Source organism: Musca vetustissima, unplaced genomic scaffold (genome assembly GCF_032173495.1).
Source record: "Musca vetustissima isolate MV318-11 ecotype Yass unplaced genomic scaffold, APGP_CSIRO_Mvet_v1 utg14086, whole genome shotgun sequence".
Classification (NCBI taxonomy): Eukaryota; Metazoa; Arthropoda; class Insecta; order Diptera; family Muscidae; genus Musca; species Musca vetustissima.
Genome location: NW_026887531.1, coordinates 33181 through 58798, shown reverse-complemented (window position 1 = coordinate 58798; position 25618 = coordinate 33181). Strand labels below are relative to the sequence as shown.

At 30.0% G+C, this 25618-nt stretch overlaps 1 protein-coding gene across 1 annotated transcript; it reads left to right on the top strand.

Moving 5' to 3' along the window:
* Window positions 1-4956: 4956 nt before the first annotated feature.
* Window positions 4957-24753, top strand: LOC133335079 (uncharacterized). Its single transcript, XM_061543384.1, has 3 exons — window positions 4957-5057; window positions 13935-14079; window positions 24071-24753. Exons 2-3 carry the CDS (start codon window positions 13935-13937, stop codon window positions 24631-24633), a joined length of 708 nt encoding a protein of 235 aa, XP_061399368.1. The 5' UTR covers window positions 4957-5057; the 3' UTR covers window positions 24634-24753.
* The last annotated feature ends 865 nt before the right edge of the window (window positions 24754-25618 follow it).

The following is a 25618-nucleotide window of genomic DNA, read 5'->3' as shown; positions in this document are numbered from 1 at the left end:
ATGTGAAGAGTACATTTATAGTGCATTAAACAACATGTAAGGTTTGTTAGGGATGATGTGTCGCACATTTGTATAAAATACAGAAATTTTTCCAAGATATATAGACCCCATACAATATTCTGCAATTAAGACCCCGGGCTAGCAAATTGCAGCCACTTTGGTTAGAATTTATTTCGAGGTGTTGCGAACGGAATCCACAAACCTAAAAAATGAAAAAAAGTTCCATCTCTGCCATGTACACTTACCACACATGTATCCATGTATACGACAACGTGTGCATGTACTTGTTTTTTTTTTCTCAATACAAATGGGTTAGCATGAATGGAAAATTTGTACAACAACAAAAAATCGAATTGCATCCAAAAAAACAGAAGTAAACACTTAAAGGGTTTCATGGCATCCAGCTCCAATAGCATCAGTATCCACAACCACATCGATTTTTTGCAATCTCAACTCCATAGCCCCAAAAAAATACAGAAAAAACAGCCCAACCACCGACCGACTTGTAGGCTGATTTGTCTGTCTGTTCGACGACTCGTGTCTGATCGTCGTGTGTTTGCTTGTGGCTGGAATGGCCGGATTTGATGAATTTATTAAAGTCATTACCCGGTTGGATAAGCTCGCCGTCAAAGAACAAGAAATATAAAACAGTAACAGAAAAAAAATAAATAAAAACAACAACAACAGAAACATTAACATTAACTATGTGAAATTTAATAACAAATCTTGATAGAGTTTGTCTGGTTTTCTTAATTGTGGAGGGGAAAATCCCAAAACGAGCTTCGTCTTCTCTTTTATCGTCGACTTCTAATGTTTCGTAGAAATATTTACAAATTTCATCACTGTAGAATTGTGTGGCAATGTGACCTATATATGAGTTGGTAGAATTTGACAAGTTTGTAAATATATTTCTTATTATAAGGAAATGAGTCGTAATGACCTCCAATGTTCTGCAGAATTCAAAAGGGGAGTTAAAATTTTAATGTTTTAGAGAGATATGTTTTAGAAACTGGGGACTAGAGACAAATAAAAAGATGACTTTTTTAAATGCCTTTATTTTTGTAGTAAGCCAAATTTCCCGCTGAATTTCAAAACTTAAAAATATATTAGCTAGGGAATTGCAGTAGCGATACAAGAAAAATAAGGTACTTAGAGCATATGACCCAAAATTATTTTTAATTTTGTAATATGCTAAATGTTGTCAGCGAATCTTGGATTTCTTTTTAAGATTTTTTTGACTTTGAATGAACATTTTTTACAAAGAGATGCATGATATAAAATTAAGTTCTATCCATATCCTTATTACCCCATGTGTGTGTGTTGTAATATCCGACTTATAACAAAATAGACACAAAAAGTTTCCGGCCCATTCCATCCTCTAAATATCATCTGCTCATCACCGAACCTCTAGGTAGCGTCCATGACCATAACAATACCAGAATAAGTACACTTCTCAAAAGTTTTAACTAAACACTCGAATCCGACTACATATGGCAATATTATTGGTATTAATTTAAAGGTTAACCACTACTCTCGGATATACGATGAACATATCGAGTCTATGTCCTTCAGATGTTAATATACGAGGGCAGTTCGGAAAGTTCTTAGTTCTTCTAATTTTTCCATTGTAAAAAAATGCGGATGCGTCTTATTTGAACACCTGTTTCGAAACCAAATATAACATATGTTCATAACAGAGATGGAAGTTTCCAAAGCACTTAAAGCTTTTTGTGCTAGGCAAAGAACATTCCGAACTGCCCTCGTATACGCCCCATAATACAAACTTTGTTATTTTTCACATAAAAGTCTGAGTCCATTTGACCGCTAAATATTGACCGATCTTCATCCAAACAGTCACGCGCTTATTTTTTGACCAGATTCCTTTCATGGTGTTCGAGTCATAATAGGGGGAATCTAGTGCCACCAGAAAAACATACAAAAAAGTTTTTGGTCCATTTCATCCCCAAAATATTGCCGGATAATTTCCAAAAACAATAGGGATCTTTATTGGCCAGAACCCTTCCTACAAAATATTATATAATGGACAGACAGACGAACACACATATCTAGATGGACTTAGCTACCTGTGTACTTAAAGGTGGGTGGACCAATATTTCGCGGCGTTAAAATGCAGAGTGATTACTGCTCCCCTTTCAGTCCTCAGCCTATGCTTTGCGGAGGTCTTCGGAATAAAACACAGACTCTACAGTGTATATCTTTTTATCAAAGAGTTGGCCATCTTTGGAGAGTTACCCGATGATGTTGCCTTATAGACCCCTTACGATTTAATGTATGTTCGGGAAAATATGATATACAAATTTTTAATCACATCAGAAATTTTATTATCCTGATATTGGATAAAAAATTGTTAAAAATGATGATACTTTCTGGGGAAGGAGCCAGACGCAGTGTGCCAATGGGTCCACTCTGGAAGCTTGATATATTTCAGGTAAATATATTACCGTTATATATTCCGTTCGCTCCATGTGAGATTACAAGTTTCCAAAATGTTGACCCTTAGTAGGGGAAGTACTAGAAGTACTAGGAGTGGACCGATGGGTTCCATCTTTGGATTTTATCTATATTAAGTAACCATATTACAAAGTTTCAACATTTTGACCTATTGTGGGGGAGCTAGTATCAGCAGTGGATCGATAAGTCCCATCTCCCAGCAATATAAAGGCATGATTAAAATATTATACTCTGTTCGCATGCCCACTCCTTATTGTGGGGGAGGTACAGTCAGTTTTATGGCTACCTTCGTTATTCATCGAAATATTGGTTTAATACTCCATGTATCTTTGGACCAAATTCGTTTCAGACTAGTTGTGGTCGATTTACAAATGTCCGTCTGTCTGCACGCCTGCCGGCCCGTCTGGTGCACACGATATCTCTGGAATAAAGTAACCAATTTTATCTATCGTGTTATTTCTTAGTAATACTTCATACTTAATTCATGTATTTATATGGGGGAATATCGGCGCATTCCTTATGGAGTGCATCATTTACATATATCAAATTTGAATAGAATTGAGTGTCCGATTTGATTCTAACTTTTGCATATTGTTATACTTTTACCAAACCTGTATCAAATCCGATGACGGGTTTAGTCGAGTCTCCTACGAAGTGTCACAAATTTAAAATTTTGGAAATTGCATCCGTTAAACATTGTAATATTTTTACCAAGCCCTAGACCAAAGGGAAGATGGAACCAATCGGTAACTACCTCAACATTTTAAAAACTTCTCAATTTCTTATGGATCGAATGGAGTATCCGATTTGTTTACAACATAAACACAAAATAAACCGAATAGTGAATCGGATGTGGTATAATCTTAGCTGACCTTAATATTTATATATAATAGAATTAGTGAATCACATGGTGGATTCATTATTTTGTGAATCACATGGTGGGCATTATTTTATGGCCCAAAACATAATTTCCAATCGATAAGAGAATAAATGAACATTTCAGGCTTTCAAAAAAATCACAAACAAATTTGCTCCCGCTACATGATAAGTATTTTGATTAGCCGCATTTTCAACCTATACCGTTTGGAATTTGGTATATTCAATTGAAATGTTTGACCCTTCAAACTAGAATTCTTATTCCATATTTAATTTTTTTTTTCCGAACCTTATAATAAGAACAATGAAAACCTATTGCAGATTTTTTTAATCCCCTTTTCAGTCGAATTGCGTATAATAGAAACTTGGCCTATGGCAAATTTTCTTTTCTGGGTTCTTATTATATTCACCAAGGACTTCTTTACTCAAAATAAGTTTTTAATGTTTACAATACAATGTTTCATATAAAATTTAAAGTCTTATTTGAACATCTCCCTCTTGAACAATTTGGTTACATGTTCGTATTCTTTGAATATTTTACTCTTGTGTCTTAAGTCTTTTGAAAACAAAATACCACATTTTACAAAAGAAGCTTTAAAATGGTATAATATTTTTAAATATTACTATCCCCATTCACAATATCATTTTAATTTTTAATTTAACTTTTTTTATTTTATAAAAAAAATATCTTCCCACTTCTGTTATCATTGTTGTTGTGAAAGACTCATTAAAATATACTCTCGAAGACAAAAAATAATAATATTTCTTCTATCTTCTAGAAATTATTATTGTTTCGAAAAGCATAATTGGCGTAGAATTCCATTCATTTCAAACATAATTAAATTTTTGTGTGTTCTTTAACTTCAAAGCGTGTGTTTTTTTGAATTATTTCCCCGTTATTTGAAAAAAAATCAAATTAGTTTAGAAATAAATCACTAAATGAATTGATTTATTGAAATACAAACAATTTGAAAAAAATAATTATTTTCAAAACTTGGTTTGCTTCTTCTTTATATTTGCTTATTTCAATTTCAAAAACAAAAATTCTATATTCTATGGAAATAGAAACAAAAAAATCAGCAACAATAACAACAAACACATAATGAAGTCTCTATTATCCACAGCAAACAAAAACAAATAAAAAAGCAAACAGCAACAACATCTCCACAGCATCATCTTAGATCATGCTAATGATCTGAAAAGATTAAATTTTGTAAAACAAAACTCACCAATTCGATAATATGTGTGGCTGTGTGTGTGTGTGCATGGCAAATAGTAACCAATACTTCGGCAAAGAGAGTCTATAGATATTAGCACAACAACAACAACACAAAACGAAGATGATTTTCAATAGTGCGGGGGGACTTTTTTTGTTTCATCTTCAAGTCAAGTCATCATCATTGGGGCAAATGCCCCGACCACTCAGCAGCCATCATCACCAAAGTCAGGCAGTCAGTCAGCCAACAATGAAGAGCATGCGCCGCATGCTCTTAACTTGTTTTTTGGTCAAGTGGTGTGTGTGAGCCATTCGCGCTTGTGTGTTTGTATGTGTCTGAGTAACATTATTAGTGCCTATAAAATACTTTGCACCTCGCAATTGACTTTTGTTTTCGTTTGCCAGTTAAAGCGTTTGGTTGTCGAGCCAAACCCCCGGTAATAAACAAATCTCCACACCAGTATCCGAAAGCGTTCGAATCGTTAAATCCAAGGTAAGGAAAGGAGTTGATCAGCAACCAACAAGGATAATAAGAGTACGCTCTCTCATGTGTGAATAAAAGCAACAATAACAACAACGTCAAGAAACAGCAATTATGGATTATATCAGAGTGTTGTTATATGTGTCCCACAAACATAAAAACAAAAGTGTTTTGTTAATTTTGAAATTTTGAAAAAAAAAATATTAGAAAATTCTCGAAAAAGAACAGAACCCTTTTCTGAACTCCTAGAACAAAAGACAATGAATTAAAATGTGTGAAAATTTAAAATATTATAAAAAATGTGAAGAAAAAATTACCACAAAATTAGTCAAAGAACAAAAAACAAGTTTGTTGCCTAAGTCTTTTGATTTCAACATCAATTTAAAACAGAAACTTTACCAGAAAAAACTGTCAACCAAATAAGCCATCAAGAAACACAACAAATGGAAAATTTTCCTCAATGTCTTAGAGAAAAACAAACAAACCAATGAAAAAAAAAAAAACAGAAAATGAATAAATGACATTTACCCGAAGATTTTTTTCTTGTTGTAGTGTCTTTGGTAACAAAAAATAGCAAAATATTAGTGTCAATCATGTAGTGATGTTTGTATGTGTGTGTTTATACGCCAGTGTTTGCATGTGTAATATTACATTGTAACACTTGGGTGTTGGACTAACAGATGATGAAACTGCAACATGTTTTTTTTTGTTTCATACCAACAATTTTTGTTGTTTTTTTTTGCAAAGCTGGAAAAGTGGTTTCCTTGTGAGTAATGGACAAGAAGAAGAAAAAAATAGCATTTGGAACCTGTGTTCTATAAATAGTTTGATAGGAAATTTACGAAATTGTAATATTTGAAAATGTATACTGAAATAATGAGTAAATAATGCAAGTCCATGTTCGACAACTATTATTCTAAAATTAAAATTTCTAAAAACTTGTTTTTTCAGTGTTTTAATTTCAAATATAAGAAATCCACCAATTTACATCCATCATCCAATATCAATTTATGAACATGTCTTCAATATTTAATTAAAAATTTCACTAAAAATTATTTTCATAAAATTTAAAATTGAACAAATTGAATGAAATATCGTTTCACAACAGAATGCTTGTGTCTTAAGTCTTTTGATTGAAATCTATATTAATGTGCCTTCATATATAAAATGAATGTTTAAATTGTTAGGTACAATGTGCCTAAATATGCCTCAAAGAAAATATAGAGAAATTTCAAAAATTAAAATACAATTCTATTGTATTTTTTTTAAAGTTTATATGATTTTTTTTAATATGAGAAAAAATACTTTTTGGTAAAAATTAAAAATTTTTTAATGAACAAACTTTTGTTAAAAATGAAATATTTTGGAATATTTTTTTTTTTGGTTTTACTGAACTTTTCGTGTATGCTTCAAAATATTTAAATATTTGAAAAATTTTTTGAAGTTTTTTTTTAATTTGGAAAAAATAATTTTGACAAAAATTTGAAAATTTTTTAAACAAATTTTAATTTTTTTTTTCAAAATTTAAAAACAAATTTTAATTTAGAAAAAATCAATTTTGGCAAAAATTTGAATATTTTTATTTAATCAAATAGTGTATAAAAATATATAATTTCTAAAAATCATTTTGGGAAAAATTTGAAAATTTTTCTTTAAAGAAATTGTTGAATTAAACAGATTATTTTTTAAATATACTTCTTTAATTTGTTTGAAGACTTTTTTAGACAAGTTTGAAAATAAAACAACTATTTACAATTTTTAAAATTAATATTTAATACATATACAAACATATAATATTGTTTTTAAATTTAAATACTAAATAATATTTTTTAAATTAATTAATTTAAAAAATGTGTGAAAAATTAGCTTTTGTCAAAAAATCATTCAATTTTTTAATATATTTTGCAGCAAAAAATATATATTTTTTTATTTATTTTTCTTTTCAAAATTAACAAAAAATCAATTTTAAAAATACAACCATTTCAAAAAACACAAACCAAATATTTTAATTTATTTAAAAAATATATATTTCAAACATTTTCGTAAAAATGCATTACCTTTCCAATATATATAAAAATATTCCTTTTCAAATTTGCAAAAAAAGTTTTAAAAATTCGAAAATGCACCTATTCCCAAGAAAACAAATTAAAGATTTAAATTTATTTTTAAATATTCCAAATTAAAAATTCAAGCAATAATCAATAATATTCCGAAATATAAAATATTTCAGATTTCTTTTTTTTTAAGGAAAAAATATTTTTAAAAAAGTAATAGAGTTGCACGGATTTCCAATTGTAAATTGTAAGGTATGTGTCTTAAGTCTTTTGGTAATACTAAGAAGAAATAAATAATCTTTATTGCACATTCTAATTAGAATAAGGGTGAATTTTCCTTTACCAATTTCCCTCAAATGAAATGACCAATGTTGGGAATAAATAAAGCTTTTCTTTAAGCATTTAGGGAGTTTTTGTCTTAAGTCTTTCCTCTACAAAGTTATTTTCTGAGCACAAAAAGTATGTGTCTTAAGTCTTTTGATGTTATTAAAGTTATGTCATAACTGTATTCTATATTACTCTCACATACCCTATTAATACCAATACAAGGATAAATATAGAGAGAATGCCTATCGATAGTATGCCCTTTATGATAACTAAAAAAGTTTGTGTCTTAAGTCTTAAAATTACATACTAGATCTCCTTTCTTTTTTATTTTAAGAGATATTTTTTTAGTCGTTCTCTCTCTCTCTCTTTCGTATTTAAAATTAATTGAATAAAAGTAAACATATTATCTGATTAGAAAAGGGGACATTTGATTTAAGGGGATATTTGATTCTGAATTAAAAATCATCCTGATATGATTTGAAATACTTCTACTTAAAGAGTAGAGTTCGAATTTTTAAATAATTTGAATATGGATGAGAAAATGTTTCTATGTAATTATTCTAATCCTAACGGTAGATTATATACCTATATATTTTATTACAAATATAATTTGTTTTCATAGACAACTTACAGTGTTTCTTTTAATTAATATTAAAGACATCCTCCAAAACCTGTTCCCCCAAATAAAACAATAAAATCAAATTAAAATCACATGCCACAAATTAAAACATTATTAGGCGTTTAAAACTTGAATATCTGTCTTGATTTTATTGCCCATCTTATTATAATAAAAAAGATGATAAAAAATACGACCTCTAAACAAAGTTCAAACACCTGGCAAGCTAAACTGGTAACCCACTAAAAAAAATACTCAGAAAATGTGTATTTATATATCAGTAGCCTTTTTTTGTGATTAGCACAAATTATTATAATAAATTATACATATGATACACTGAAGATTTGATATATCTATATATCATTTATAAAATAAATTAATTAACAAAAACGCTTAGATTTTTTTTTGTAATTAATAAACCCCCACCAATACATACATTTGTCTATCGGTCATCTATCTGTCTGTCTTATTAATTTTTAACACCTTTGTTACTGTTTTTTCAGTTTTTTTTCTCTTTGCTTCTTTGCCTTCATTTTTTTATTTATATTAAGTCTTATTAAATGATGTATTCGAATATCAATATTATATCATTAATGATTTAATATTGTTAGATGGACAAATGTGATTTGATAATCATTTATTTAAAATGTTTTAATTGTTTTTGATTGACAGTGACACTGAAAAAATACATTTATATATACACACAATGTTTTTTAATGGTTTTTTTATGCCAAATTTGTAAAAAAGCAATGTTGGGGGTTATTGGTGTTGCTTTTTATTATTATTATTAATGGAATTTCAGTTAGCAACAATTTTTAGAATTTAAAGATGATTCTAGAATAGCCAGACATTGTAGAGAAATAATATTGTTTTTTTTAGTGAGTAATAAAAGTGAACATGTTTAGAATAATTATTTAATATTGTTAATTTAATTTATTATATGTCTGTGATATATAAAAAGCGATTCATTGTATTAAATGAAAGTAGCAATGCTTTATACAAAGAACTAAAGGAATCCCGTCTCATCACGGTAGAAATTATGATTGTCTTTTCCATTTATCTCTCCCTCTCTCTCCACCCAATTAGAATTTGTTTGTTATTTTAAATCCATATCGGGCAAACACCCGCACGCATGCGCTTCCGCGAGAGTAAATATCATCATACTCTCACGCACATTCAATTGGAACAAACGAAAAACCATTGACACACACACACACATCGACAAATGTGTGAGAACGCAAATTCTAACACTCTGCCCGATCCTGTTTAAAATGGTCCACTTGACTTTTCAAAAGACTTAGGACACAAGCATCATTCATTCATAGAGATGTATTGGGAGTACACAAGAATTACTGTATTGAGAAGAGAGATACTATTGAGAGAAGGAACAAAGAGTACTGTTATAATCAAAGACTTAAGACACAAACATTCTAAGCTAATTACTACATTCTAAATGAGCTTTTCTCTTTTAATAGATTTTTGCTATTACTAAAATTATGGTTCTCTTATGCTAATCAAAAGACTTAAGACACAAACATTATATGTTCAAAGACCCTGTGGCATAGAGAGATATGCTGTTAGTAAATAATGAGTGATATGCGTACTGCAACAAAATAAGACTTCTAATTGGTTTCGAGTGCAACGAAAGACTTAAGACACAAACTCTCTAAGTCTAATAAATAAAATATCTGATATTTTCAGAAAAATAATTAAAATGTAATAAGGAAAATTATATTGAAAAGTATGAAAAAATCAAGAAAAATCATATAGCGTGAAATAACATATGAACTGTTTTTTTCCAAAGTAAACAGAATTTTTTTTTAATAAAAAAAATATTTGGTAATTGGGGCGATGGGAAAATATTTCCTTTAGCGTAAACAAGGAATAAAATCAAGGATTTTAGCCAGCAGTATTATTACTCCTATTTCTAAGTCTGTACACTGAATTTATTCCCACTACTTTCTTAAATTAGAAAAAAATCTATTTGGTGTGGGAGCACAACGATGGAAAATAAGAAGTAAACCCTCAATAATAAAAAGGATTTTGGACACGTTTTTATTAATTTTAATTTTCAAGAGAGAGGAGAGAGAATGTTAAGTTATTCTTAACACAGAATTTAATGTCAACAATTTATTGCAATCAATTTCTAAGTATTTTTCATGGAAATTTATATTTTCAATATTTTAACCAATATAAAATCCAAACTAAACTTTTAAAATATAAAGTTCTGAAAGAAGTTTTTATTTCTTTATTGAAAATCTTGCAAAAAAATCTATGGATTGAATATAAAGAATATTCCGGGCGAGTTATTAGACAGATTAGAATTTGCATAGCTCAGTTTCAATACAGATTAGAATTTTTTATATAAAACTGATACACTTTACTCCTTGATTCGACATTGTCAGGGGTATTGAGATCAAGCAGTTTTACACAACCACAATGTTAAGATAATATTTTCCAAAAATTTTTGGTAGAATTATTTCCTTTATTTACATAAACAATAAATCCAAAAAATTTCTTTTGTTTCCCCTTAATCCTCGGAATATTATTTTAATTTTTTCAAAATTTCATAAAATTCCTTACCATTCTGGAAAATTCCCATTCTTTCAAAAAATTCCCCAACCTTATAATTTATTTTATAAATTTACATATACAAAATTCCCCCAAAAAATATTTTGCATGTGCCCTTCTTGCGTTCCATAAAAGTCTGTGATTTTTTTTCTGCTTCGATTTTGTCACGCATTCATAATTTGAAATGCATAGCTTGATCTGATCGCGATCACATGCGGTTATCGTTAACTTCACTGATCAGTAACAATTACATGACATATATAATGTCAGCAGTAACCCGCCTTCTTCTCCCTCAAACTCATTAATATTTTAAAACAAAAAAAAAATTTAGAGGTCATTTTGGGTGTCACAGACTTGTCAAAAAATACCAAAGTAGACAGTCCACCTTGTAAATGAAACATCAGCAGCAGTAACTGAAATTAAAATTCTTCACACATACATACATGCATATATAGTCAATATGATATAAAGGCCGACGACCATCGATGTCAATCGTCGATGGGCAACATGATGATGATGGTGGACAGACGGACACACTGAATGACCAATATGTCCAAAGTAGAGGTTAAACATGAATGGCATAGCTAAACACAAAAAGCAACAACAACAAAACAAAAACCCCGACATTATCAAGAAACAATATTGGTGCCAGTTTAGCCAGGCAGCTTGCCGGCTAAAAAACTTGTAATGTAATGTCTTCAATAACCCGCCAAGAAGCGCCACTGTAGTATCTTCTTTAAGAGCTGCTGTTGCTTCTTCTTCTTCGAAAATTAAACTGAGAAAAAATCCGTCTGGTTACTGTTGCCAATATTGTAAATAAAAAAACTTAACTTAACCGGTTATAAAAACATCCTTGACACAAAAACCCCTACAAATGCTATTAGTATTTAATGAAACAGCAAGCAGCAGCACCAGCAGATGAAGAAGAAGCAACAGCAACAACTCTGACAGCAGCAGTAGCAAATCGTTAACTTTTACAATAATAATAATCATCGACAAACAACAGCAACAAAAAGGCTACATTATTATAAAGCAATGATTATGGTGAAGATGATCATGGTGGTGGTGCTGGCTTCGAGCTGTGAATAACACCACCACCAATGATGATAATGACTTATTCCAATGCGTAAACATTAAATCACACGCATACATTGCATTTTTAATAGAGCTTTGATTGACTGCACATACACACACACTTACATGTGTTTGTGTGTGTGTGTGCTAAGCAAACAAACAAGCCAACCATGCCCTATGCCAATCAAATTTTGTTTTTTTTTCTCTCTTCATTTTCATTTCAAAATCGTTTATCATTTTTATCATCATTGGTAAGCAACAAACAGGTGCTAGCTTTGCTTTGCATGCTTTGAAAACAAAAATTCCCAGAAAATAAATTGGAAACGGAAATATGCTTCATTTTTGTTATTGTTGCTGCAGTTGTTAGATATTTTTTTATTAGCACCTCTTTAGCAGATATTTTGGGTTTATTTGGTTTTTTGTCGGCAAATGGTTTACCTTCACATCCGATGATTATTTTAAGTGATGGATAAGGTTAGTGTCTTGTTACAAAAAAGAAAAAATATGGTCAAAATGCCGAAATTTGCATATTCAGTAGTTGAGTTAAATTGAGATGATTTATTATTAATTTTTTCCGACTCATTTTTTTAAGATAAATGACAAGAGTTAGTTATAAATTTCATTCTGTCACAGAAGAAGTTGTTTCACAGATTTTTTTATTATATGAAATGGAATTTTCTGAAGGTTAATATTCCCCAAACATGTACATTATTTTCTACTGTAAACAATAATATATTCGTGAACAAATATTAAAAAAATCAAAGCCAATTTTCGTTTTAAATTCCAAATCGTTTAAAAACGTCAAAGACATGCATAAATGGTCGCTAAAAGGGAAAAACTCCTCTCCTTGTTTTGATAATTAATTTGCTATCTTAGGCAGATTGCCTTATCATTTTTTCTCTTAAGTTTCACACTCTCATCATAGTATTCCCCCTTTATTTTGATCTAAAGACTTAAGACACAAGTACTTCTTTATTATATTATTGCATACATTGAGCATTGACCATCTATTCCAATTGGAACTATTATTATTAAATACTTGCTCTCTCAGGGTTTCTTCCTTCATTTTGATCAAAAGACTTAAGACACAAGCACTCCGTTATTATATTACTAGCATGCATTGACCATTGGACATCCATTCCAATTGGAAACATTATTATGACATACTAGCTCCCTCTCTATCTCTCTCTCTCTGAGTTTCATCCTTCATTTTGATCGACAGACTTAAAACACATGCACTACTTAATTTGAATGAAAAAACGAAAAGAAAAAGAAGGATAAGGGTTGTATTATTCGTTATTAAATTTGAAAAAACTTTTTGGACCAATACTCCCCAAAAATTGTGAATCCACAGATATATGAATATATATATATATATATATATATATATTCTTTAAAAAATGCAAGCCTAATGGGACTTATTATTGGTTCAATGGTTCATGAAAAAAATATTATTTAAAGATTCGCGCTTACTGTTCTTTGCAAATCAAGGGCCGTTTATTTGTTCCCTTGGTATCTGAAAAATAAAGCCACGTTTATTTGTTCCCTTGGTATCTGAAAAATATTTTTGTAAAATTCACACTTATTGTTTCCATGGTCTGAGAAAACAAAAAAAAAAATCCTTAAAAATCCACAACTATTTGATCAATACTTCTCAAGAAATAAAAATCATTTTTAAATATATTTTTTAAAAAATTTGCACCGAGTGGTCAATAAAAAATATTCTTCAAACAAATTCACGGCTAGTGGCTCCCTTAAAAGAAGTTTTTTTTTTAATAATCTCCGCTTAGTGGATCTTGGGAAAAAATATTCAGGCTTGAAAAATATTCCCAAAAAACCGTGCTGAAACAGGTTATTTAAAAATCTGTATATATAGTCCCCAAAATATATATACCACCATGTTTTTTTTAACATTTTTTATTTCTTATAGAAATTTTGTGGTAGTTTTTGTTACAAAATTAAACACATAAAAATTATTCTGGAGATAGCATTCATTATATAAGGGAGATTTATTTTCTTCTCAGAGGTCTATAGATGTTACTGTAGAAATCTGTAGTTTTTTCTGCTACGATAGCCCATTTAACAATTTGTTTGGAAATAAGTTCTGTGATTAATAAAATATATTTTCGAATCACTAAATGTTTGTTGTTGTTGCTCAGTTTTTTGTTTTTCATTGAAAATTGTTAATTTATTTGTATTTTTTGTTTAAATTTTTTATTAATAATAATTCTCTTTTTTTCTTTTTAGATGAAAGTCACCTTGGTATTAGCTGCATTCTGTGTGGCAGCATCATATGCTGAACCAGCCATTAGTCAAGCCAGAGGTACCACAACCACCTCGACAAAGCCCGGCAGATTTTTGTCACTGCCCAACCCAGCTAAATGTGCCAACCGTAAGTATTAGAATTTGGGATTTTCAGATGTATAATATGAGAAAAAACTTGAAATTTGACTGAAAAAACATACAAAGACAACGTAGCAGAATTGAAAATTCTAAATTTTTTATTATTAGTTTTAAATTTTTGAATAAAATATTGTTTTACTATAAAGTTAGGAGAATAGAAGATTATACACCCAATAAATAGGATACTTTATAGAAATTTGCCGAAATAACGATCGTTTTCAAGCAGTGATGTTGGTTGACATTTTTGGTGTTCTTTTAAAAGGACGATGGAGCTAAATGGGTTAATACTCCCCTTAATAGACATAGTTACAAAGTCAGCTTAAAACCCACATTTCTATATGTTATGATTTTTATTCTATTGGGTTTATAATATATCATTCTGGTTTTAGAAGAATATATACATTGTTTCACTGTTCACTTCATTATGTTTTCAATTTCACAGGACCTTCTGTCAGGAAATTAATAAACATTTTGGTCCACGAGTCAATGCACTTACAGCCCAGCTGATTTACTAGATCCGTTTACGTCCATTACGTGTAAGAAATGTATTCATTTTAGCTGAATGGCGAAATTTAAGAATATAGTGGCTTCAATTTTATAATTTTGTTGTAGTGTAAGCCGAATATTTTCGCTAGGTATAGCAAGAAGATATTTGTTTAATTACAAAAAAATGCAATCTCTGCCTTTTTCTATATATGTTGTGAAATGTTTCCCATTAGTACAAACTATTTGTTATTGTGGTGTATCGAAGTTAAAAAAAACCTTCATTGGCCTTGTTAGTCATACAATTTGTCACCCAACTTCCCAAATTTCTTAAAATAGATTCCATTCCAAAAGCAAGCACACATCACTTTCAGTGTCAATTTCAAAACGTGCAATTTCCTATTCTGGCTAAAGAAACGATTTCAACAACGGCAGCACACTTGGCACAGCGCACCGGCGCAATAGTTTCACCTTGTCTTTAGAATGACATTTAAATATTTAACCAACCACCAACAACAATCCAGTCAACAAACATGTATGGCCTGAGGCAAACATTTTTATTTACAAATTTTCACTAATTACAAATGCAAATGTCATTGAAATGCTAAACAATGGAACTTCAATTCAATTTGTTAACAATTTTCCTAAATAGGAAAATTTGTTTGTATGTATATAGTGAAATAATTGAAATACGTGCACGTACATAGTTGATGGTATGGTAAAAATGAAGAAGAATAAGAAAATTAATGACAGACAGGCAGTTAGGTATTTCAAGTGAGGTCGGTCAGTTACCACATTGACGTAAAATGGACATAAAATGAATAAGGAGACACATGTGTGTTACTCTCTTACAATTTGTTTATTAATTTTCTCTTCGTTATCATGATAACTGTTTAAGAGAAGGCTGCTCAGAATTTATCACTAGAACTCCCAACAAGAGATTTGCATTTTTATCTTGTTGGGAGAGAAATAATTTGTATGTATATTCAGAGCAGTGTTGAACTGAGAGTATGTGCGTGAGAGCGTAACTGAGAGATCATCATCAAAAATGACTGAGGACAAAAAGTGCGTCATCCTACTATTTTGGGCATGTGTGATTCAGAGAGACACTCTTTCTAATTGGAATATAACAGCTATGCACAAGTCAGAAATTAGATTTGACACAATAAATTGGCTATATTTCCAAGAGTTGTTGAGATATTCACTTAAAATATTAAAGAGATTAACAAAAAAATTGATTATTTAATGGCTTCCAAAAATCCATATAGAGGTATTATTAAGCAGGAATATCTTTTAAAAATGCCCGTATCTGGAGACTTTCTTTGCACCTATAAGGCCTTCACGGAGTCTAATATACCTTAAACATCTTCTGTAGGTTACCAATAGGACGATGAACATCATTTATAGCTCCAAATTACTTCCAGAGGTCTTATATCTCCAAAAAAATAGTGGTGGTAATTTAAAGCCGGAATATCTTTTAGAGAATTTCCGCGTCCGGAGACCTTCTCTTGATATTATATGGAGGTAAGAACCTATTCATGGTTTCTGCACCTTCTAGGTGCACTGAGTCTAATATTTTTTAATTACGTTCTGTAGGTCTTCAATAAAATGATGACATTTTTTATAGATTCATGTAGCCCTTCCATATCCAAATTACTTCCATATCAGAAGTCTTATACAGCTAAAAAAACCGTAAAGAGGTATTTTAAAACTAGAATACCTCATAAAATGCCTACATCTGTAGACCTCTTATTGATATTATATGGGTGTAAGACCTTATTCAGGAATTCTGCAGCTTCAAAAGACCATATTCTTTACGTACCTTCTGTAGGTCCTCAATAGAAATATAAACATCTATCATTATGTATCCCTTCTCTACATCCAAATGACTTCCACAGTTCCTACACAGCAAAAAAAACGTAATTTAAAGCCGGAATATATTATAGAGAATTTCCATATCTGAAGACCTTTCTTATTACTATAGAGATGTAAGATCTTATGCACATGTTTTGTACCTAAAAAAAATCTTCAGCAAGTCCAACATTACTTGAAGATCGCCTGTAGGTCCTTAATTGCAACATCAATAGATTTTTAAATCTAAAAAAATGTCATACTTCTTTTCCAGTTAATGACCTTATGTATAACTTCCACAGCCAAAAAATCGTATACAGGTCTCTTATCTCTATATAAGAACTTTGAAATGTTTGAAGATCTTCTGCATAGTTTATAACGCCATAAACCCTTCAATAGCCTTTACATGGGACGAAGTGTTTTTATTCTGGCCTTCTAGACAAATTTTCCTCTTTGTTAACATCTTCAAACTTCAAAATTATTTCCATTGCTTTGGACGACAAAAAAAATGCAACAACAATGGATACAAATAAATGATTGCACAACATCTAATAATTGCTGCAATGATGAGTAACTGATTGTACTGAAAAAAAAAAATGAAAACATTTATATCCGCCAGAGCCATACCTACCTTATTTAGCCCCAGCAACATCACACCAATACTTCTAAACATCAAAGAGATTAACATCGAAACTAATTTTAGAAACAAAAGCCAGGCAGACATGAGATTGCAATGCATTTTTTCAAAATAGCAACAACAATAACAATTATTGTTGCTAACAGCCAGATTTGTTCATCTTCCCTTTACTTTTTTGCTATTACAAAGATTCACTTTGATTTGTTGTATATTTCGTTTTTTTTTTTTTTTGAACTATCATCATCGTGTGAGCCAAGTGTTAGAGTTCATTTACGGTTATATAAGTTACAAGTACAACAACAAAAAAAAATCACCAACAACCAAAACCTATAATCCGTATCGTAATGAAACTCTGCGAACACTACCGTATCCGCTTGGCTAATTAATAGCAACAGACAATATGTATACAACAGTAGTAGTTGTTGTTGTTTCTTACGAAAAAAAAACCTAGCATGCACTTAAAAATGCAAGATGCAGTTGTTTCTCTTCCTCCCATGTCAGCTAAATAACCCCCCACCTTCCTCCCTTGACAAACAATCCAATAAAATAATAATTACTTAAAATAATCCCTACTTTACATGCCAATTTGGGTGGGAGGAGATAGAGGAAGAGGAAGAAAGACACATTATTTACAAATTGATAAGCAAATATGTTATTTCTCATTGTTGTTGTTAGTATTGTGGTTTTCGTTTTTAATGATTTCAAAAGAATTATTAACTTGGAGTGTCATTAAAGATGCCTTGCATTTTTTTATGAGAGGGAAAATAAATTATCATAAAAAAATAATTGAATACTAAATTAAAAAAATGGAAAGAACCACATTTTTAAGCTAATCAAACAGTGATCCGCTTGAAAAAAACTGCATTTTAATGGGCTACACTAATTGTGCCAAAATAAAAAATCTGGTTTATTTGGTTTCTTCCTCTATGGCTAGCTAGACCAGTTCTTGAAATTAATTTCAAAATGCCTTAATTTTTTTTCTATATATTTTTTTGAAAACTAAAAAAAAAATCTTTTAATGGGCCACACTAATTGTGCCAAAACCAAAAATCTAGTTTATTTGGTTTCTTCCTCTATGGGTAGTTAGACCAGTTCTTGAAATTAATTTCAAAATGTGACTAAAGCCTGTTTGACCACCCCATATTTTTATTATATTTTTTTTTCTTTTCCGAAAAAAAAATAAATATTTATAATTAAATTGTTGAACAAAAAAATTTTAGATAATTAGGCCATTAGAAACAGACCAGAAACTTCCAAAGAATACAAATTTAAAGTCACCACAAAATACAGCTATTAATTTTGTTAGACACAAATAAATAAATAGCAACAAAAACAACGACCGTTATGTCAACTAACCATTAAACTAGGTTGATTTTTGTTGGTTTTGGTTTGATTTCCTATTGTGTTGTGTGCTTTAATTAAAGCCGCTTGATTAATGGGGTTTAAAGGCGAAAAACACGAAACACGTGTTTGATTTTTATATTAAAAACCATTTGTTTAAGATCAACAACTTTGTTTGGTTAACAGAAAAAAACTTTTAAAATATTCAAAAAATCCATAAAATTAGTTTAGTCTATAATTTAAATTTTATAGACAACAAAGAAAACAAATAAAAAATTCCCACAAGAATTATAATTGATTAAACCGGAGGCATCTAAAAATCAGTAATTTTATTTAGGAATAACTAAAAATTAATATATAGGATGCTTTGTATTACAATAGCTCATTTCCCATATACATTTACACAAATAACCACCCATTAAGCAATGTGAAGAAGTGTAACAGTAATATGAAACGCTTGTGTCTTAAGTCTTTCGTTTATTTATTATTAAAGACATAAAAATTATAATTTATTGAATCGGAGGCATTAAAAAAATCAGTAATTTAAATAGGAATAAATTAAAATTAATATAGAGGATACTTTGCATTATAATACATTATCTCCCATATAAATTTACTCAAATAACCTCCCATTAAACGATCTAAAGAATTGTAATAGTAATATGAAACGCTTGTGTCTTAAGTCTTTCGTTTAGTTATTATTAAAGACATTTTTATTTCCCTTACTTCACACAAATATACTATTTCTTTGATTTGTTCTCTTTGCACTCTCTCTCTCTCTCTCTCTCTCTATCTATTTACAACTCTGTCAATTATGTCAATAACCGACGCTTGTGTCTTAAGTCTTTATCTAAGCCACACAAATATAGCAGTTCCTTTATTTGTTCTCATTGTTTTCGCTCTCTCTACTCATAACTCTTTTAAATATGCCAATAAGAAATTAAACGGATTTATTTTTTCATTCTTATTTAATTGCTCAGTGATAATTAGAGCAAATGAGAGTGCAAAAAATGGAGACTTATTTTAAGAGAATCAATGTTCTATGCTGTTTATACAGTAATTGTATATATGTGATAGAGAAAATATAAATTTAAAATAGTACAAATTATAACTTATTAATAATTTATAAAAGAAAACCGAAAAATAATTGTAAAAGAAAGAAAAACAAACAAAAACATATAAAATTGTTGACTATTAATAATTTCTAGAAAAAATACGATTATTATTTATTGCTTTAAAATATTAAAATACATTGAAAAATTTATTATGTCACATATGACATATGTATTTTCTGTTATGAGATACCGGATACAAAAGTTTTTGGAACAAGTTTTTTTTTTTTAATTAATTAATAACGGTTTTACGTAGAATACACTCACATGTAAACTACATTAGTGAAAAGAAAATATTTTTTATTAACCTAATAAAAATTAAATCCGGTTTAAAGGCTATTCAAAAATAATTTAATACACAATTAAGTCATAAATATAAAAAGGTTGATGTTAGTATTTCAAACATTTTTATTTTAATTATTTTCTATAACTTTTGTTCTTTTTTTCAACTTTACAACAATTAAATTTAAATTTAAATTAAAAAAAAATTATTTAAATTACTTAAATTTGAAGCTGTTCGGTTATTTTCCCGTTGAATTGTGTAAATAGCCAAAGAAAATTAAAAGACTTAAGACACAAACATTTAATTAGTCATGGCAAAAATATTAACATTTATCTCCATAAATTGTAGAAATTTAATATTTTTATATGAAGAAACAAATCTTAAAAATATTCGTGTCATATTTAAAACCCGGTTTTTCGGTTTTAATAAAACCGGGTTTTCGGTTTTTATAAAACCGGGTTTTCGGTTTTTATAAAACCGGGTTTTCGGTTTCATACACTTTTTTCCGTAAATAATATAGTACTAAAAATATAACAAATTAATTTTTACCACACCAAAATTTTTTATTTTAATTCGCTCAATTGTAGAACAAATTAATTGTAGAATAAAATAAGACTTAAGACACAAGCACTTAATTAGCCATGGCAAGCATTAGCATTTATCTTACAAAAATATAAAATTTAGGATTTTCAATAGTTAAGAAACATATATATTGAGAATTTATGAATTTCAACATATTCAAAACCGGTTTTCATAAAACCGGTTTTTTGGTTTTCATTAATCCGGTTTTGTACAATTTTTTACATAAATAATGCAGTATCAGTAACAAATTCACTTTTAAACTAAAAATATATGCATATTTCGTTTTTAATACTATTCTAAAAATAGTAATATAAAAGACTTAAGACACGAGCTCCCCATTAATGTGATTAATTGATTTGATTAAAAAACAAATCAAATTATTGGAAGTATAATCAAATAATATTTATATTTGTCATTTAATTTATTTTTTATCCTATTCTTTCCCATTTCCGAATAAATGTACTTTTTTCTAAATTAAATGCAATTTCAAATACCCCACCCATAAAAAAAGCAAATCCATCTAATAAAATTTCCCAAATTGAACTTTTACCTTGACCTAAATTTCATAAAAATAAAAACTACCAGCAAGATCAAGTCAATTACAATAAATTTAAATATAAAAATGATTAAATTTCCTAAAAAAAATGAAAAATGAATGAAACAAAAAAAAATCAAATAACATTCCGAAAAAACAACAAAAAATGCAAAATGAACTTAGGTGCAGCCACACATAAAATAAGCACGAGCAACGCTAGAGATCATGACTCCAAAGATGAAAAAAAACTTTAAAATGTATGTGCATCTCAATGACCTGTTAAACGATTATTTAACAACCTAAGCCGACGATGATGATGATGACGTTCATTTGTGTGGTGGCATCGTAAAATTGTTTGTGTTTATTTTCATTTTCTGAGACAAAACAAAAGCAACAAATGTTCAACATTCCCCAAAATCAGGTTAATAGGTAACTGTGCTGTTTTGTGGCTACGTGCTTATTTGTGTCATTTGTCAGACCGATCGACCGATAATCAGCCAGTCATTCAGTTGGGTTTGATGCCAGCCAGACCCCCACTATTTCATAGACTATTCATAAATAAATTATGAGTTTAGTAAATGCATCATTAGAGTTAAATAAAAACAACAACAATACAAACATTAAATGAAAACGTCAAAAGTGAATGAATGAAAAGAAAAATGGGAGAAAAAAGTAACAGAAAAACACGTAACTATATGGGTTGGTTGGTATGCACTGAGGAGGGGGTAATGTTTGCCATTGAGGGGTATGGATAGAGGAATTCCATTAATCGTCTATTTTGCTACTTTACTTTTCCTCCTAGAAAAAATTCATCCCATTTGACGTTGGGACAAAGAGAGAGATTTGGATATATTATCACATTTTTGTCTTGTGTTGTCTTCATAATTATATTCTATGCCTTCTTGAATGAATATTTCTCTCTGTAGGAAAAAGAGATATTCTCTTTCCATTTTTATTAGAGAAAAAATTTGCACATTTAAAATAAATTGTTTTTTTTAATATTTTCGAAACAATGTTTAGATTGAAGGTTACTCCATTTGTGCATATACAAATTTGGAATTACTTCAATTACAGTTGAAATTTTGGGTAATTTCGACCAAAAATTGTTGGGCGCCATTTTTTCATATTTTCAAACAATGTTTAAATTGAAAGTTACCCCGTTTGGGCATGTACAAATTTAATTACTTCAATTACGGTTGAAATTGTTGACAATTTTCATGAAAACATGTTGGGCGCCACTTTTATTAACAAAAAATTTACAAAATTTTTATGAATAAAAAAATTAGGTAATTTTTACATATTTATGAAATCATGTTTAGACTGAGGCGCATACAAATTTTGAATTATTTTACCAAAAAATGTTGGGCGCAATTTTTAAATTAAAAAAAATTTCACAATTTTTTTTTTAAATTTATGAAACGATAATTATATTGAAGGTAACCCCTTTTCGACCCTAAAAAATGTTGAGCGCCATTTTTTCATATTTTCAAACAAAGAGTTACCCTTTTGGGAATTTTTAAACTTTGAACTACTTCAATTACATTTTAATTTCCAATTGCTTTGACCAAAAAAAAAATTGGGCGCCATTTTTATTAAACAAACAAATTTACAGATTTTTTTATAAATAAAAAATTGCGCATTTTTTACATTTTTATAAAAAAAAGTTTAGATGAATTATTTTGACCGAAAATGTTGGGCGCCGTTTTTGTAATTTTTTGTTAAATTAAAATTTGAATTCTATTGGGGAAATTTTTGGTTTTGAAAAATTTGGTATTTTTTCACTTGATTTCAATTTTGGTCGCCTTTTATGGAAAATTTTTGGAAGACTCGGAAAAGGGGAACAACATTACATCGTCTTATTATTAATTTGTCTCTGTGTATTTGTGTGTGTCATTTAAGTATGTTAGCTATTGTTAAGCTTAATTATAGGTGACGTGACGGAACCTGGGACATTCGACTGACAAGACATTCGACAAAAAATATCTGTATGCATATACGAAGTATTATTACTATTGCCAATATTGTGTTAACTGAGATGTGCAGCCAGGCAGCCACTCAGTCAGCCAAACAGCCCGAGAGTATTGCAAATGATTTAATGAAATTGATGCCTGGCTGGGCTGGATGTTGGCCAACTGTAAAAACAAGTTTGTTGCTGTTTACTTTTGGTGGTGTTTTTTTCTTCTTCTTCTTACTGCTGCTTAAATATTGGCAAACATTGTGTAAATTTGTAAACGGAAAAAGGTTGTTGGTCTCTTGGCAGCAGCGGCAGCAGAAACAGAAGAAGAAGTAGAAAAAATACAAACAATTGAAAACAATTCTGAAACGCCTTTGGCTTTTTGTTTATTTTTTTTTTTCATTTTTCCAACGATCTATCTTTTGAAGTGCAAAATTATTAACTTCATTTGTGGTTGTTATTGTTGCAAAAACAGCAACAACAATAGCAAAACATAAACCAAGCAAAGACCTATAAACCATTGAAGTATGAAATAATCATTATGATGCACCATGGCGAATTTCGTGGCTGCTGTTTCTTATTGTTGTTGTCGGTCGATCTAATGGGCCAACTCACGCTGTGGCTTTTTTGATAATGATGCTGTCGCTACCAATAATAACACTGTTGTGATGTTGCGCAAGTTATCATCATCAGCGATGTTTTGTTTTTGCTATTGGCCATACAATATTGTTGTTCATTTCTCATAAGGGTATCTTTTATTATTATTATTTTTTTGAGGTTATTTTCAAATTGTCAAGTCATGAATGAAATTGAAATTGGCATCATAGCCTTAATAGCCAAATACAAAGCCTTCAAACAATACCACAAACATTTTTATTATTGCAATTTTTCCCCAAAGTCATTATTAATATTTAGCTTTATTAAATAATAGAAACAGATAAATATTTAAAAATTAAAAATAAAATATTAAAAATTATTAAGAAAAAATTATATTTATATATTATATAAATCGTAATTTTTTATATATTTTGAAGCGATTTTTAAATTGAAAATTTGAATTATTTCCACCATAAAATGTTGGGCGCCACTTTTTCTCAATTTTTCACATTTTGAAGCTTTGGTTAGATTAAAGGTTACACTTTTTGAGCATAATTAAAAATTAAAAAAATTATAATTATATATCATATTTTATACTCTTGCAGGCCCCAAGGAATTCTCTTACCGCGGCAAGAACATGTTCTTGAGCACCCACGTCCCTGCCTTGGCCAACAAGAAAGTCGATTGGTTAGATGGCCGTAACATCTGCCGTGAATACTGCATGGACTTGGTCGCCTTGGAGACCCAAGAAAAGAACAACTTGATCTTCCGTGTCATCCAACAAAACGATGTGCCCTACATCTGGACTGCTGGCCGTATTTGCGATTTCAACGGCTGTGAAAACCGTCCCGATTTGGAACCCAAAAACATTTATGGTTGGTTCTGGTCCGCAACCCGCGAGAAGATCCAAGCCACCAACCGCATTCCTCAAGGCTGGGGTTACAATCCATGGTCTCAAACCGGTCACAAGAAGCGCCCACAACCCGACAACGCTGAATACGACATCAACCAGACCAAGGAACAATGTTTGTCCGTGTTGAACAATGTCTACAATGATGGCATCGCATGGCACGATGTTGCCTGCTACCACGAGAAGCCTTTCATCTGCGAGGATAACGATGAATTGTTGCGTTATGTTGCTGCCACCAACCCCGGCATTCGTCTATAAAGTTAAAGTTTAGAAAACGAAAGGAGGAGTAGAGCGCGCATTTTTTTAATTTTAAATTTTTTGTTTTTTATTTTTTTTATTTTATAAACAAAACAAAATAGACTTTAGAATTTATTAAAAGAAAGAAAAAAACAAGTAAACAAAAGAAAGAAAACCATCAACAAAAACAAAATACTACACTACTTCTTTTTTTATTAAACCAACCAACAAACACACACAAACTCATTCTCTGCTAAGTAGCCCAAACTACCTACAGACATACATACATGATAAAATGTGTATGTATGTATTTCGTATTGTATCCTGTTTTTCCTGTTGCTGCCAGAGCTCTGTGCTTAACTATCTTCTAATCGAATAAAATCTAATCCACTCGATTCAATTCTTTTGAAAATTATTATTTTTTTTTATAAAAAAGAAAACTTTATAAAAATTAAAAAAAAAATCAATAAAAAGTATTATAAAAAAATTGGGTATAATTTTTATTTCGGCAAAAAGGGACGGTCTGAACGGTCGCCATTTTACAACCTTCCAAAAGCGAATCAATGTCATTAACTGTTTTCTTGAGGAAATCCGCAGTCTGAAAGTGTTCCTTCAGATACCAATCGACTGACAACTAATAGTCTTCACTGATGCCAACCATTGGAATCAGCTCGGTTGATTGCTTCGAATCTCTCTGTTCCCAATGTTCTACAGGTAATGACCTTAACCCCATTATATATATATATATATATGGTGGTCTGGAAATCCGCAGTCTCCTTACTTCTATAGTTAATGCGACCTTAACCTCTTTGAGTTTAGGGTACCTTATCAATCGCACCGATTAACTTCGTCAGTCTGAAAGGGGTTATTCAGATACCAATCGACTGACAACCAATGATCTTCACTGATACACTTATCGACATTCGATAGGTTAATTAGCAGTATCCTTATGCTTCGGTTGCGATCTCTGGGGGATCAATATTATTAACTATTTTCTTAAGATAAT